We start from the raw sequence: 15,383 nt of genomic DNA on the forward strand, positions 1-15,383 counted from the left end.
GAGCTACTTAGTTGAGGTTCCTCCCAGTTCCAACTTTCTCTGAAGCATAAAACAACACAAAACCAACCAAACCGAAAAACCACTTGCATAAGCAAGATGAGCCCCACACTGGAAATTAACAGCTGTGATAGTGCTGTTTGATCTACACTGTCTCCCACATCCACCACCCTCCCCCTCCACCCCATAAAGCTCAGAAGTGTGCAGAAGCCACCAAGGGAACAAAGGACAGTAAAATACGTGGAGGTAAAGGAAGGAGAGAGCAGCTGGCCTGAGCTGATGGTGCAGTAAGCACGCAGTGGCGTCAGGCATCATAGATGAGATCCAAGTTAGAGGGTCTTTGTAGAGCAGAGGGAGGAGATGGTGGGGCCGCCGGAGGCCACGGGGATCCTTAAAGGTATCTCTGTCCTCTGTGGGGGATGGGGAGGAACTGCGCAAGAGGCAAAGTGAGTAGCAGCCCTTGACTGCAACGTGATGGTTCTCGTGGGGGAGGGGGGTGTCAGAGTCTTCTGGAACTCCCGGCAACAGGCACTGCACCACGAAGCAGTTGCTCTGTGTGGTACTTGCTTACCTCTGCACTGAAACAGGCCACCTACTGCAGTGAGTGCCTTTCACTCTGACAGCTGTCCACACAGCATCCTCTTTGTAATGCAGCACTCTGGGTTCTGGAGGGGACAAAGACCGCCTCCTTGCCAGACTCCCAGTCTGCTGTGGGGGAGGCAGATGAGCAAAGAGCTAACTTCCTCTGGAGGGAGCGTGACACACTGCAATCAAGGTGGGGAAGAGGAGGGCCTGGGGCCATCTTTACCAAGGGGGCAGCCTTCGTCCTGGGTTTGCCAGAAATGAGTCTCGTGAGGCAGCAGGTTGGACAATCAGGAGAGCGTTGCCAGGCTTTTTCCAGGAAGGGCAGCAGTGTGCTTTCGCTGTAAGACACAGGGGCTAATGCAGAAAGAGGGTCAGGTTGGATGGGGGAAATTGCATCTAGGCTGCTGGGAGCTTGGGCTGGTTAGAGGCCCTCGCGGGGCCCCACCGCCAGAGTGCTTCCGCAGGTACAGGGCCCCAGGAATGGGCATTTCTCACGTACTCTTGGCTGCTGCTGCTGCTAGTGGTTTGAAGACCACACTTTGAGAACCACTGTTGGAGTCTGGACCCCAAGGAAGCCCCATTGCTGTGCCCAAGAGGTTGGGCTTGACTCGAGAGCAGCCGGGCAACTTTAGAGGTTTCTGAGAAGGGCACACCAAGGTCCTCCTTCCATATCAAGAAGGGGCTGCTGGGAAAGAGCGAGGCCAGCTGGAGATAACTCAGCACCTGGATAAATTTAAAGTATGTTCGTTATTTTCTGTACTACAAGACTGCGACGTACACAGAGCTGTTTAAAGATACCGTCTCCTGTAAAAGTTACTTCCTGCCAGGAGCAATCTCACCATTGAAAGGAACTCAGTTCTTTAACGTGATGAAAAAATCCAAGACTTCTCTATCGTACAGCATACAGTGTTTACCTGATAAAATCAAGACGACTGTAGCACACATTGTCTCTCTCTGACCCCCACGCTTTGTTCTTAGAGACAGCATCCTTTTAGAGGCTTAAATATTGATTGTTGAGAATGGTGGCTGTCGGCGTTCTAGATGTGCGTAAGTGTCTCCCTAGCACAGATTAACAAAAAACATTAACTTTGTTTTTTCTTGTCATTTTTGGGGAGTCATTCTGCAGTGAATTGTGAAGTTCTCAGATTAGCGAATTTGCAAAATTATCAGGAAAGGTAGGAAACTACATAAACAGATACAGTGCGTATAACTTTTCTTGCTCTCATACAACATACACAGTTGTCGTGTGCCCCCCCCTTCCACCGCTGGTGAACAGGAGCTCATGTCAGGTATCTATTGAAGACCATGGAGTCACTCTTTACTTTAAAACAAATGAAGAGTGTACTTTGAAGAAGGAACAAAAGAGCTTAGAATGACAAACATTAAAATGTGGGTGTTTAATCTTCTTTTTAAAAACAAACAATATTGGGGCCCCTGGGTGGCTCAGTGGGTTAAAGCCTCTGCCTTCAGCTCAGGTCATGATCCCAGAGTCCTGGGATCGAGCCCCGCATGGGGCTCACTGCTCCACGAGGAGCCTGCTTCCCCCTCTCTCTCTCTCTGCCTGCCTCTCTGCCTACTTGTGATCTCTGTCTGTCAAATAAATAAATAAAATCTTAAAAAAAACCACAAAAAACCACAATATTTTATTAAATATAACATAAGTAAAATCTAATGCAAAATAAAAATATGAGAACTCACATAAAAGAACAAATATTTGTGAATATATATTAAGAATATTCACAATTGTTTCAGTTCCTTTGTGAGTGTTGCACTGTGTAGATCAAAACATATGCTTTTAAAATTAAAGGTAAGAATGTAACTTAACTACATAAAGTTAATTTCTATTTGGCAGAGTTTTTTGTTTTTAGTCAACTTGACACAATGTTTATGTTAGTTTCAGATGTAAACATAGTGATTCAACTTCCCTACGGGTTGTGCTGTACTCACTTTAAGTATTTGGTGCCTAATCTTAATGCCCGTTAATGTGGGTGAAGGGTCAGCGAACTGTAGTCCTGGGGTCCAGTCTGGCTGCTGTCTGTTGTCATACACGCCACAGCTCAGAATGGCTTTTACCGATGGACACCTACAGTCCGCGTCATGAGAGGAGACACTGACTTTGAAATCCAATCAGGTGAAATCTCATCCTCCAAGAGAATCCCACTCTTTGCATTAACGCACCTATATTACAACAAACTGTACTCAGTTATTATGAGTCCATTCTTGGTTTTTGTCGATAAGATTTTGTGGGAATCTGTTTTTTCTCTTATACATCAGTACCTGCACAGTATTCTTAATTTTTTCCCCCTTACCCCATAAAGCCTAAGATCTCTAATATCTGACCATTTACAGAAAAAGTTTGCCAGCCCCTGATGTAGATCAAGTTATATTGTTGCTTCTCTGTGTGGCTTTGCTAAGGAAATGCTGACCTGCTCTGTGGTTCGTGGCACAGAAGCCACAAATAGGCATTTGCCACATTCATACCTAGCCTGCTACTTCCATTTATGATGACCGTGTAGTGCTGGGATCACAGACCTAGAGAGCTTATGTTTTTATTTTTTATTTAAATTTCTTTTTACTTCATGTTCCTGGCAGAACTATTTCAGCAATAAGAGCATGTTGTTGTCCTAGAATGGACCATACAAAATAGTGCGGTGTTCTTCTCCTTACATTACGGGCATTTTGAAAAAAAAAAAAAAAAGTCCAACAGGAGAAAAACCATATGCCCTTAAGTTTCTTCTTTCCAAATGAGACAGCACGTGGGGTCCAGCCATTAGCCCCAAGTGGCAACAGTGCATTCGAGGATACACTGTCATTTGGCCTTGTAACCAAATCTTCTTCTCCGGTCCCTGCAGGCCTCAGGGGGGCCATGGCATTTGCACTGGCCATCCGAGACACAGCATCCTATGCCCGCCAGATGATGTTCACGACCACGCTCCTCATTGTCTTCTTCACCGTTTGGGTCATTGGTGGAGGCACGACGCCCATGTTGTCGTGGCTTAACATAAGGTCAGTTTGAAACCATGGTCAGTTTTGTGTCTAACTGGGTCACTTGTGCCCACCCTGGTGCAGGTGTGTGTGTGGCGGGGGAGACAGCTTAGTGTGTAGAAGGTTCTTAACAGGGTTGTGTTGGGTTGGGTTTGGGGGAGGGATTGAAAATAAAAAGCAATGAGTAAAAATTCAGAATATTGACTTTTCCGCGAGAAAAAAAAGAAGGTGGGCATGAAAATTTCTGTCAGTACGACAACACAAGGCCTTAGAAACACCTGGACCTTCCTAGAACAGTGACACTAGGGCAAGAATTCCAAAGTCTTAAAGCTGCAGGCAGGAGAACGGATATCACTGCTGGAAAAGTCAGGCAGTGCACATTCCTGTGAAATCACACCTCTGGCCTTCAGAGCTACCTCATCCACCAGAAACAAAAAGAGGCAATTTGAGTTTTGTTTCTAGGAGGAAATTGATCTGTTTCTTGCTGAAGTGTACCAAAGAGGTGATATTTCCTGTGTCACCATCCTCTGTTGCAGCCTCATGCATGTCCCCTGCCTGTGGTTTTGCAACTCGGTCAGGACTGAAAGCCCTGACCAAAATTTGATTTTTTGTTTTTTAAGAGTGTTTGAAGCCCAGAGGGGCTGCAAGCTCCAGCATGTTAGGGTAAGGAGGGCACTGGAACAGAGGTCAGGCGTCCCAGAGCCTAGCTCTGGCTCTGGTTCATGGCAAGCCCTTCACATGTCTTTGGGCCTCAGTTTCCCCAAATGCTAAGTGAAAGCATGCCAGCAGACCTTCCGCAACCCCTTCAGCTCTCAGTGGGTGTGCTCTGCTCATGGGAGGCACCCCTACCACCTCCATCCATTTGGAGTCTGCGGAGGGTGAATGTGGTCAGGAGACAAGGCTCTCGGCATGCGTGGGTGTGAAGAGGAATTCTCTGGAAAGCCACAAGGTGGCGATGTTTTTCTGTTTTTCTTCCTCTGCCAGCTTTTAGTTCACATTCCCTTCTCTGGAATATAGAATGCCCAGACAAGAGCGGCAGAGCCTACCTTAGTTGGGGGTGGGGGGGGGGGCTGGAATTTGGGAGAAAACTGGAATTGGAGAGACCTCCGTAGCCCCATCAGGACTTTTGTCTTGATGGCAGGTAGGGATTCCTGGGCTTGGCCTCTGCCAGCTGCACCGTTTCTGGCCTAGCAAGTCTCAGCCTCACATCCTCGTGGGTCTGCAGAAGCTACTCGGGGCTGATCAGTAGCAGTCCTGTAATAGCTAACACTTGTGTGACGCAGGCATTGTACAAGATGCTGCGCCTGTGTTAAGACAATCTTCACAACATTCGGTAGAGAAGCTACGACTATGCTCTTCATTTTAGAGTTGATAGAACTGAGGCCCAGAGAAATAACTTGCCCAGGTCACAGAGCTTTAGGGGGATGGGCCGGGATTTGGGCCCCGGCAGTCTTGGCACCCAGTCCACAGGCTGAATTGCTGTGTTCGACCACCTGTGAGAAGGTGGATGGTGTTGGGCACTTCTGTGTTGTGAAATTTGGGATGACTAGAACTTTGAGTTCCTGGTATGAATCTCAAGAGTTGTATTAAGGAAAATAATTCATCATGGGAATATGAACCTAAAGAAGAAAATGGACAGCTTTTTGGCTTTAAACCTGACACATGTAATGGTACCATCTTTGTTCTGTGTTAGAATAAAGGTAAGAAAGGAGGTTTACCCTGCACACAGTTGAGAATCTTTAAGAATCTCAAGATTAAGGGCGCCTGGGTGGCTCAGTTGGTTGGGTGTCTGCCTTCGGCTTGGGTCATGATCATAGGGTCCTGGGACAGAGCCCCACATTGGACTCCCTGCTCAGTGGGAAGCCTACTCCCTCTAGCACTCCCCTGCTCTCTCACTCTCAAATAAATTAAATCTTTTTTTAAAAGGTTTTATTTATTTATTTGACAGAGATCACAAGTAGGCAGAGAGGCAGGCATAGAGAGAGAGGGAAGCAGGCTCCCCGCCAAGCAGAGAGCCCGATGTGGGGCTCGATCCCAGGACCCCGAGATCATGACCTGAACCTAAGGCAGAGGCTTAACCCACTGAGCCACCCAGGTGCCCCTCAAATAAATTAAATCTTTTTAAGAAGCAAGAATCTCAAGATTGACCTCTGAGATTACTTTCTGCTCCTATTTGTCTGGTCACTCAGCAGGTACCTGGATTCTCAGAGCCTGATGAAATCACGTTGGTTTTTCATCCTGATTTATAGGCCCTCCCACACACTACACACATGTATAGGCAAATAATTTCCCACCAATAGGAGAGTTGACTTGTGACATTTTGCACTTCCGGTAACCCTTTTCCAAACTGGGCCACTCACATTGTCCTTTCTAGAACTGAGAGTGTGTGTAGCTTTCCCTGAGGCACATAAGCTGTATATACAAATATAATAACTTTATCATTGTGGAAATATCCATGTAACGTACAGATAGCACCTAGAACATAGCAGCTAGTGCCCAGAGAGGAATCGGGAAATGATGATGTGTATGACTGGGCATAGGAGAGATCTCATTTCTCCACATCCTTACCAGCATTTGGTGTTACCACTCTTCTTTTTTTTTTTTTTAAGATTTTATTTATTTATTTGACAGACAGAGAGCACAAGTAGGCAGAGAGGCAGGCAGAGAGGAGGAAGCAGGCTCCCTGCTGAGTAGAGAGCCCAATGCAGGGCTTGATCCCTGGACCCTGGGATCATGACCTGAGCCGAAGGCAGAGGCTTTAACCCAGTGAGCCACCCAGGTGCCCCTGTTACCACTCTTTTTCATTGTAGGTCTAATAGGTGTGTGGATGTACTTCCCTGTGGCCTCACTTTGCATTTTTCTAATGACTAATGATATCAAGCATCTCTTCGTGTGCTTATTGGTCATTCTTGTATCTTCTCTGATGAAACACCTGCTCAAACTCTTTGTTTTCTAATCAGATTGTTTGGGTTTTTTTAATTGAGTTTTGAGTTCTTTATTTATTATAGATACTAATCTTCTGTCAGAGATGTGGTTTGTAAGTATTTTCTTTGAGGTTGTGGCTTGTCTTTTAATCCTTTTAGTAGAGTCTACCATACAACACAAGTTTCAGTTTTGAGGGAGTGCCGTTTATAATTTTTTTTCCTTTTATGCACCATGTCTTTGGTGTTACATCTAAGGACTCTCTGTCAAGCCCTAGGTCCTGATTTCTTCTGTGTTATCTTCTAAAAGTTTTTTAGTGTTCTGCTTGACATTTAAGTCTGTGGTCCATTTTGGGTTGATTTTTATATAAGATAAAAGGTTTAGGTTGAGGTTTTATCTTATTTGCCTAAGACCATTCAGTCGTTCTGGCAATATGTTAAAAAGACTGGTCTTGGGGCACCTGGGTGGCTCAGTCATTAAGCGTCTGCCTTCGGCTCAGGTCATGATCCCAGGGTTCTGGGATTGAGCCCCACATCAGACTCTCTGATCTGTAGGCAAACTGCTTCTCCCTCTCCCTTTGCTGCTCCCCCTGCTTGTGCTCCCGCTCTCTCTCAAATAAATAAAATCTTAAAAAAACAAAACAAAACTAGTCTTACTCCATTGAATTACTTTTCCTCCTTTGCCAAAAATCAGTTGGCTGTATACACGTGGGTCTGTTTGTGTTCTGCTCCACTGATGAATGCATTCAACCCTCCACCGGGACCACAATGTCCTGATAACTATTGTTATGTAATAAACTTTAGCATCACGTGAGGCGAGGCTTCCCACGTTATTCTTTTTTCAAAATTGTCATAGCTGTTCTAGTTCCTTTCCATATATATTTTAGAATAACCTTGTCTATCTCTAAAAAAAAGTCACTGAAATTTTCACAGGAATTGTGTTAAACCTATATATCAGTTTGGGGAGAATTGCCATCTTTATTATGTTGACTCTTCCAATTCATGAATGTGTCATGTTTCTTCATTTATTTAGATTGTATGGTTTTCAGCATACAGCGCCTGTCCGTGGTGTGTTAGATTGTTTTTTTAAAGATTTTATTTATTTATTTGACATACAGAGAGAGAAATCACAAGTAGGCAGAAAGGCAGGCAGAGAGAGAAGGGGAAGCAGGCTCTCCGCCGAGCAGAGAGCTCGATGGGGGACTCGATCCCAGGACCCTGAGATCATGACCTGAGCCGAAGGCAGAGGCTTAACCCACTGAGCCATCCAGGTGCCCTGGTTTGTTAGATTTATATCTAAGTATTTCTTTTTTCTTGAGCAATTATAAATACTATTCTATCTTTATTTTTTTTAAGATTTTGTTTATTTGACAGAGAGATCACAAGTGGGCAGAGAGGCAGGCAGAGAGAGAGGAGGAAGCAGGCTCCCCGCTGAGCAGAGAGCCTGATGCGGGGCTCGATCCCAGGACCCTGAGATCATGACCTGAACTAAAGCCAGAGGCTTAACCCACTGAGCCACCTAGGTGCCCCAAAGGTTTTATTTATTTATTTGACAGAGCACAAGTAGCAGAGCAGTAGGCAGAGAGAGAAGAGAGAGAGAAGTAGGCTCCCCTCTGAGCAGAGAGCCTGATGTGGGGCTTGACCCCAGAACCCTGGGATCATGAGCCGAGCTAAAGGCAGATGCTTTACGGACTGAGCCACCCAGGCACCCCACTATTCTATCTTTCCAGTTTCCATGTGTTCACTGCTAGGATATAGAAATACAATTGGTTTTTGTTTTTTGTTTGTGTTTTAGAGAGGGAAAGGGGGAGAAGAGTAGAGGGAGGGAGAGAGATAATCTCCAACAGGCTCCACACCCAGCATGGAGCCAGATGCGGGGATGGATCCCATGACCCTGAGATCATGACCTGAGCTGAACCCAAGAGTTAGAAGCTTAACTGACTACGCCACACAGGCAGCCTGATTTTTCTATGTCGATCTGATCTTGTATCCTGTGACCACACTGAACTCATTTATTAGTTCTAGGAGGGTTTGGTTTGGTTTTGTAACTTACTTGAGATTTTCTACATAGGCCATCACATCATTTGCAAACAGAGGCACTTTTATTCCTTTCTTTCCAACCAGTGTACCTTCTATTTCCTTTTCTTGACTCACTGCTCTGGCTAGGACTTCCAGTATGACGTTGAGTAACAGTGCCATGAGCTGACATTCTTGCCTTGTTTCCAGTCTTAAGGAGAAAGCATTCAGTCTTTCACCAATAAGTGTAACATTAGCTGTCGGGTTTTTGTAGATGTTTATCATCATTAAGTTGAGGGAATTTCTATCTGTTGCTAGGTTTTTGAGCGTTTTTGTTCTTATCATGAACAGGTGTTGAATTTTGTCAAATGCTTTTTCTGTATCTATTGATGTGATCATATTTTTCTTGTTTAGCTTGTTAATATGGTAGGTTACATTGATTAATTTTCTTTTTATTAAGAGAGAGAGAGTACATACATGAGTGGGGGAGGGGCAGAGAGAGAGAGAGAGAGAATCTTAAGCAGGCTCTACACCCAGCGTGGAGTCCAATACAAGACTTGATCTCAAGACCCTGAGATCATGACCTGAGCTGAAATCAGGAGTCAGGTGCATAACTGACTGAGCCACCAAGGCACCCCCCCTTTTTCTAAAGTAATTTTCAAATATTTAACCAGCCTTACTTCCCTAAAACAAACCCCAGTTAGTTACGGTGTATAAATTTTTTATATATTGCTGAATTCTATTAGCTATTATTTTCTTAAAGATTTCTATGCTCTGTGTTCATGAGGGATATTGGTTTACCATTTTCTCTTTTTTTGGTACTGCCTTTTTCTATTTTTCTACTTTCCTTTTTCTATTCTATTTTATACTGCCTTTTTCTATTTTACCAATCTGATATTGGTATCAGAGTAATCTGGCCTCACAAAACGAGCTGGGATGTGTTCCTTAATCTTCTGTTTTCTGGAAGACATTGTGTAGAATTTGTGTTAACTCATCTTGAAAGCTTAATGGAATTCTCCAGTAAAACCATCTGGTCCTGGAGACTTCTTTTTCAAGAGTTTTCAAATTGTGAAGGCAATTTCTTTAATAGTTATAGGGCTGTTAAGATGATCTCTTTCATGGGGCACCTGGGCTCAGTTGATAAAGCATCCAGCTCATGATTTCAGCTCACGTCATGGTCTCAGGGTCATGGGTTTGAGCCCCACATTGGGCTCCATACTCAGCGGGGAGTCTGCTCGAGATTCCCTCTCTCTCTCTCTCTCTCTCTCTCTCCCCTCACTCGCATGCTTGCTCTCTCTCTCTCAAATAAATTAATCTTAAAAAAAAAGATTATCTGTTTCATATTGGGTGAACTGTGGTAGTTTGTGAAATTGGTCCTGTTTCATATAAGTTGTCAAATTTATGTTGTTTATAGCATTACCTTATTATTCTTTTCACATCTGTGACATCTGTAGTAACACTCCTTGTTTCATTCCTAATATTGGACATTTATATCTCCTCTTTTTTTCTTTCAGTCTTGCTAGAGGTTTGTCAATGTTATTGATCTTTTCAAAGAACCAGCTTTTTGTTTCATTGATTTCCTATATTGTTTTTCTTCTCTCCATTTCTTTGACTTCTGCTCCTATCTTTATTCTTTCCTTCTTTCTGTCCAGCTCTGCCCAGACAGCATAATGAAGCAAATAGGTAAACAGTATGTTTGGTGTCAGTACTTTGCATTTTCCAGATTTGTTTAAACAGTGATTGTCTGAGTATAGAAACTGACATTTATAGAGATTACATGAAAAGAAATTCCCTCAGAAATAAAGTAATGAGATTCATTGGTTTCTCTGGCCTGTGGTTTCTGATGTTACTTCATGAATATGAATCATTTATGTGAACCAGGTTCTTACTCTAAAATTCTTCAGAAACCCCCTGAAGTTCAGTGTGGTGTTTTGACCTCTATGACCTAAGTAAAATCAACACCTACCCGTTCCTTATTTCTCCAAAATACGGACAGAGGCCCTTATGAGTTGTTAAGTGGCTGCTCAGAAGTCAGAAGCCCAGGGTGGGATTCCGAGTTCCACCATAAATAATGAGGAGTTAGTTGTGATTTTTTACCATGGCTAAGTTCTAGTCTGTGTGTAAAATAAAAATGAACGTGACCCAAATCCAGAGCCAGGTTACTGCTTTCCAGAAATCCAACTTATCTTTTTAAAATCAGTATGTGGTGATTGATACTTTAAAACATGATGGCGAGATGCCCAAATTGTTTTCTGGTAATGCACAAACTACATATTTTTCTTAGTCCCTTGAGCAGATATTGTTATTCACACGGGACGTAATGTTGGCAATTTAACAAGGTGACCACAGGACTGTTTCAGCAAAGGAGCCTGGTATGTGTGCAGAGCACATTTGGGCAGCATGGTGGCTCTTTGGAGCCGCCAGCTTCAGGTGACACACATGAGATGGTGGTGAAGGTGGGGTTGGAGTGGCACATGCCCAGGCATCCGGGTAGCCCTCATACCCCACAGCGCAGCCATGCAGACACTCCAGGACAAGGAAGGACACTCTGCTCAGTATAATCCTATTAGACTGAGAATTTATGATTTGCCAGATACTGTGAAGAGTAAAGGCAGGGAGAAGCCCTGAGCTCTTTATGTAATAGCATTTGTAACTGGATATTTGAAAAGCGTTTTTAAGGACGCCAGCGTGTAATCATAGGATGGATCCTGGGGCATCTGGGTGGCTCAGTTGGTTGGGTGTCCCGACTCTTGGTTTTGGCTTGGGTCATGATTTCAAGGTCGTGGATGGAGCCCCATGTTGGGCTCAGCGTTAAGTCTGCTTGGGTTTCTCTCTTCCTTTCCCTCCGCCCCTCGCCCCTACCCCCCTCTCAAATAAATAAATCTTTTTTTTTTAAAGGGTGGATACTGTGAGGTGAAGAACTGGGCTCTGGGGTCTAAGAGCCTTAGCTACAGTCTTGGTTCCACCATTTTCTACCTTTGTGACCTTGGGCAACTTATTTACCTCTTTGACTCAGTTTCCTCACCCGTTTAGATGGGGATAGTAGTGCAAGGATAAAATAAATGTGATAAAGAATTCTCCCATGAAGTGTACCATCTGAAAAAGAAATAAAGGTACCATCTGGCATATAGTAAGCATTTAGTATCTTTTAGCTATTAATTATTATATATTATATGTGTTATATATCTTTATTATATTATCATTACAAATCATAACATCAGTACTACTCCCATTGCTGTTATTATTATCAGTGAATCTTACCTTAATGGAGACCAGTTTGCTTTTCTGTAATTGGTTACAATTTTTCAGTAGTATAGTAAAATAGAGAATCTGCTATAAGTCACATTCTGAGCAGGTGACTTAAGGTACCCCTTAGGAAGCATAGATCATTCTCACTTGCAGATTCCCAGGGATTTCAGTAGCGTAAGAAGTTGGGCATTGTCTAGCACAGTGTTTTTCCACATTGTTTTCATTGTTGTTCCCCTACAAGGAGCCCTTCAAAAATGTTTTTCTCCTGATTACCTCTTCCAGTGAAATCTTAATACCATAGATCTGGGGAAAAAAAATAGCACAGATCTGCTATAGACTTGTTTATGTAGGATCATGCTTTAGAGGGTATAAAGCATTATAATGTCTAAAACTTTTGGTCTCACAAGAACCAATCTTCACACCCATGGGGACAGTGCCACCCCCAACTGATAATATATGATTTAGTGCAGTGGTTCTTGATTGAGGGCAATTTGCCACCCAGGGGCCATTTGGCAATGTCTGGAGATAAAATTTTGAGTTGCCTCAACTGCGTAGGGGGCTGCTACTGGTATCTTGGGAGGTAAAGGCCAGGGCCTGAAATGTCAATAGTGCCAAGATCGTGAAACACTGCTCTTAGTCTGATGGCAAGGTTCAGATGTACCCTGAATACAACCCAGAAATTGTTAAAGCATGTACAAAGGGACCATGTCAACTCTAAGGCACAAGAGAAAGAGAAGAGCAGAAGTTGAGTTCCTGACCTTCAGGAACCCTTGGACAACACAGTTTACTTGTGTCAAAAAAAAAAAAAGCCATCTTTGTCTTTTTAAGTATTGTTGCTGTTTTCAACAATATGGTGCTTTTTGCTCTTTCTGTCGAATATGTGTCAAAATATGTGTAAACACTTCAAATACGTGTTTCGTAACAACTTTGTTTTCTGTTTTTCCTATGGATGTACCTTGCGCTATGGAACAGGTGAATTCCTGAAAACTTGTATAAATTCATTTTCCACGAGCTGCACGCATTCCTCTGGTTTCCTTACGTGATCTTTTGAGAGGCTTCCCTTCCTTCCCAATTGATCCTCATTGGGCCTAGCTCCTAACATTGTTGCTTTAAATTTAAATTTAGCAGCCTCTCTGGGTTTGCGAGAATGGGTACAGTTTCAGAGAGGGTACGGATCTCTCTTCAGAGTGAGTCTGCCTGTTCCTTGATGGGCGTGGTCCGGGTCCTGTGCCCAGAGCTCCTGGCTCCCTTGTGCTCCCCACATCACACTCACGTTCCCTTCTGCTGCTGCCCAGAGTTGGCGTCGAGGAGCCGTCCGAAGAGGACCAGAACGAACTGCGCCGGCAGTACTTCAGGTGACATGAAGAAATCCTCAGAAACAAATTAACTGCGCCTGGCTTTTCTCCTCCTTCTAACCTGACGTGTTTCTCTTGATGCCGTTTTGTCTCTTTCTTCCTTCCTGTGTGCGCCCACCCTCTGCCCCTTTCAGCCAAGGGGCAAGAGGTCGGGTCAAGTCTAACCCCTTTTTCACCCTGTCTCTGGGTTGCTTGCTGGCTCGGTGTTCCTGAGGTTCCGTTCTCTGTCCCTGCATACTAGGCAGTGTGTGTCCCCACCAAAGCCGGAGTTGGCAACGGTCTCCCCTCTTACACAACTGAGCTTAGTGGCCAGAGCGGTCCATTCTCAGAGCCGCAGACACATCTTCCACAAAGTCTTAGTAAAACAAGGCTGTTCACTCATGAAGAGAATTAGGATTTGGTATGTCTGCCATGACTGGGGTAGGGCTTACACCATCTGAATGAAGTACCAGTGCTTTTGAGTAGTTTTTAAAGTATGTAAGTGTGTACTCGTACCTTATGGGGAATCTGAAGATACAAAAGCAGTTTTGTTTTATTTTTTAGAAACCCAAAAGATAAAGACTCTGGTAATGCAGTTAGGTTCTCAGTGTCCACCCAAGTTCATGATCCGATTAGGCTTCGGAGAGGGAGCGATGTGGGGCAAGCAGAAAAAAGACTTTAATGTTTCCTTTGCCCTTTCTGCGTCTTTATCAGCGTGTGTTCTTCCCAACCTGATTCTCAGTGCCAGTACGTAAATCAGGGCACAGTAGGCTTGAGCTCTGTTCCTCCCACTGTGAAAGGACGTCACTCTCTGAGGGCAGTGGAGAGAACAGCCCTGCTCATCACCGGCCATGGACGCTGTGAAATCACCAGGCTCCGAATGGGCCATAACGATGTGTATATAAGTAATGGAAGCTGTTAAGATCCCTGGGTTCACACTTTTTTTCTGCTGTTTAAAACACACACACACACACACACACACATATTCACTTTTTGGAGGCCTGACTTTAGGTAGCACTTAAGGTACAGAGGAAACCCTTTCTTTTGAAATATCCCACCTTCAGGAAGGAAGGTCCTTTGGGCACAGTGCAAGTTATTCCACTTGGGACATGAGAGCATTCAGACTGTGATCTGGAGTTCAAGGTTTTACAGAAAGGCATGTGTCTCCTAGTCCTGCAATGATTTAGAGCCTCAGCCATTCACATTTTTGAAAAATCACTGGTTAAAGTAGAACACCTCTAAAATTCCTGGGATTTCCTGGCATTTTAGATGGCAGCTCGTCAGAATGTACTTACACTCATACCAGAAAGGAAATTATTCATGTTCTTTCTATATGTTTTCATTCCAGAATGAGCACATTAGTTTGATTGCTCTATTTTCTCACTTGGCGTGACACTGAACGAAATGTAAAGTGCAGCAGTAGTCCTGTAAGCCACTTTTCAACTTCTTAGGGGCTGGCCACATGTGGCTGGTGGCTAGCACATTGGACAGTGCAGATCTAGAAAGCTGCAGTAAGTTCTGTTGGACAGCGTGGATCTAGAATCATTCCCGAGTTCCCCTGAACAAAAAAACACTGAACATCACGAGTTTGCGATGAGTTCAGGGTGACCCTACTTTTGTGATGTTATCAAGTTATTTCACCATTTTGTGCTTTGTTATGTTGAATTCTGACCTGACCACATGGGCCCAGGATAAATAGATGGGTCCCACCAACACTGCCGGAACTTGAATGAAAATAGTCACAACCTAGTCTTCATAAGCAGTTCTTGGTGAACAGAATTTAATTCTTGTTAACCAAGTTTTTTTTCCTTTTAATAGACATTAGTAAAAGGCCTAGAGGGGGCGAAATTTCATTCGGCAGCTTCTATTATATTCGGTTTTATTTTCGTTACTGTAATACAGGGCGTCCTCAACCTTTTCTCCTACTCCCGGTCTTCCTATTTTACCTAGGACAGTAACGTCAACGTGTTTTATCTTTGCTGACGCGGAAGCCATTTACGAAGGCTAATTACACCTATTTCAAAATTCACAGTATAGAAAGAGATTATTAGTGGCAGACCTGGACTGCCACATTCTTGGCCAAACTGTGCCTCATACCCTTCAGATCAAATAATCTCATTGCTCCTGCCCCACAGTCTGGTCAGAGCTGGTGGTTAGGCTGAGGGCTGCTGTGTCACCTGGCATTCCGGGAGGCTGTCGGAGAAAGAGCAGGGTAACCAGCACTCTGCCCCTCTGAGTCTGCACTGGGGAGCTCATCTGAGTAAACAAGTCTGCCGTGAAGTGGCTTTGTGCTGCT

The 15,383-nt window shown here is 44.0% G+C and overlaps 1 protein-coding gene across 3 annotated transcripts in view; it reads left to right on the forward strand.

Moving 5' to 3' along the window:
- SLC9A7 (solute carrier family 9 member A7) overlaps nt 1–15,383 on the forward strand; it is a 138,888-nt gene that overhangs the window by 91,881 nt on the left and 31,624 nt on the right. For 2 of the 3 annotated variants that reach the window (XM_047715005.1, XM_047715007.1), the window contains exons 12-13: nt 3,435–3,588; nt 13,049–13,108. In XM_047715005.1, coding sequence (XP_047570961.1) covers nt 3,435–3,588; nt 13,049–13,108 — 214 coding nt within the window. The remainder of the gene's footprint in view (nt 1–3,434; nt 3,589–13,048; nt 13,109–15,383) is intronic. The other variant, XM_047715006.1, reaches the window with a different exon arrangement.

This window comes from Lutra lutra, chromosome X (genome assembly GCF_902655055.1).
Source record: "Lutra lutra chromosome X, mLutLut1.2, whole genome shotgun sequence".
Classification (NCBI taxonomy): Eukaryota; Metazoa; Chordata; class Mammalia; order Carnivora; family Mustelidae; genus Lutra; species Lutra lutra.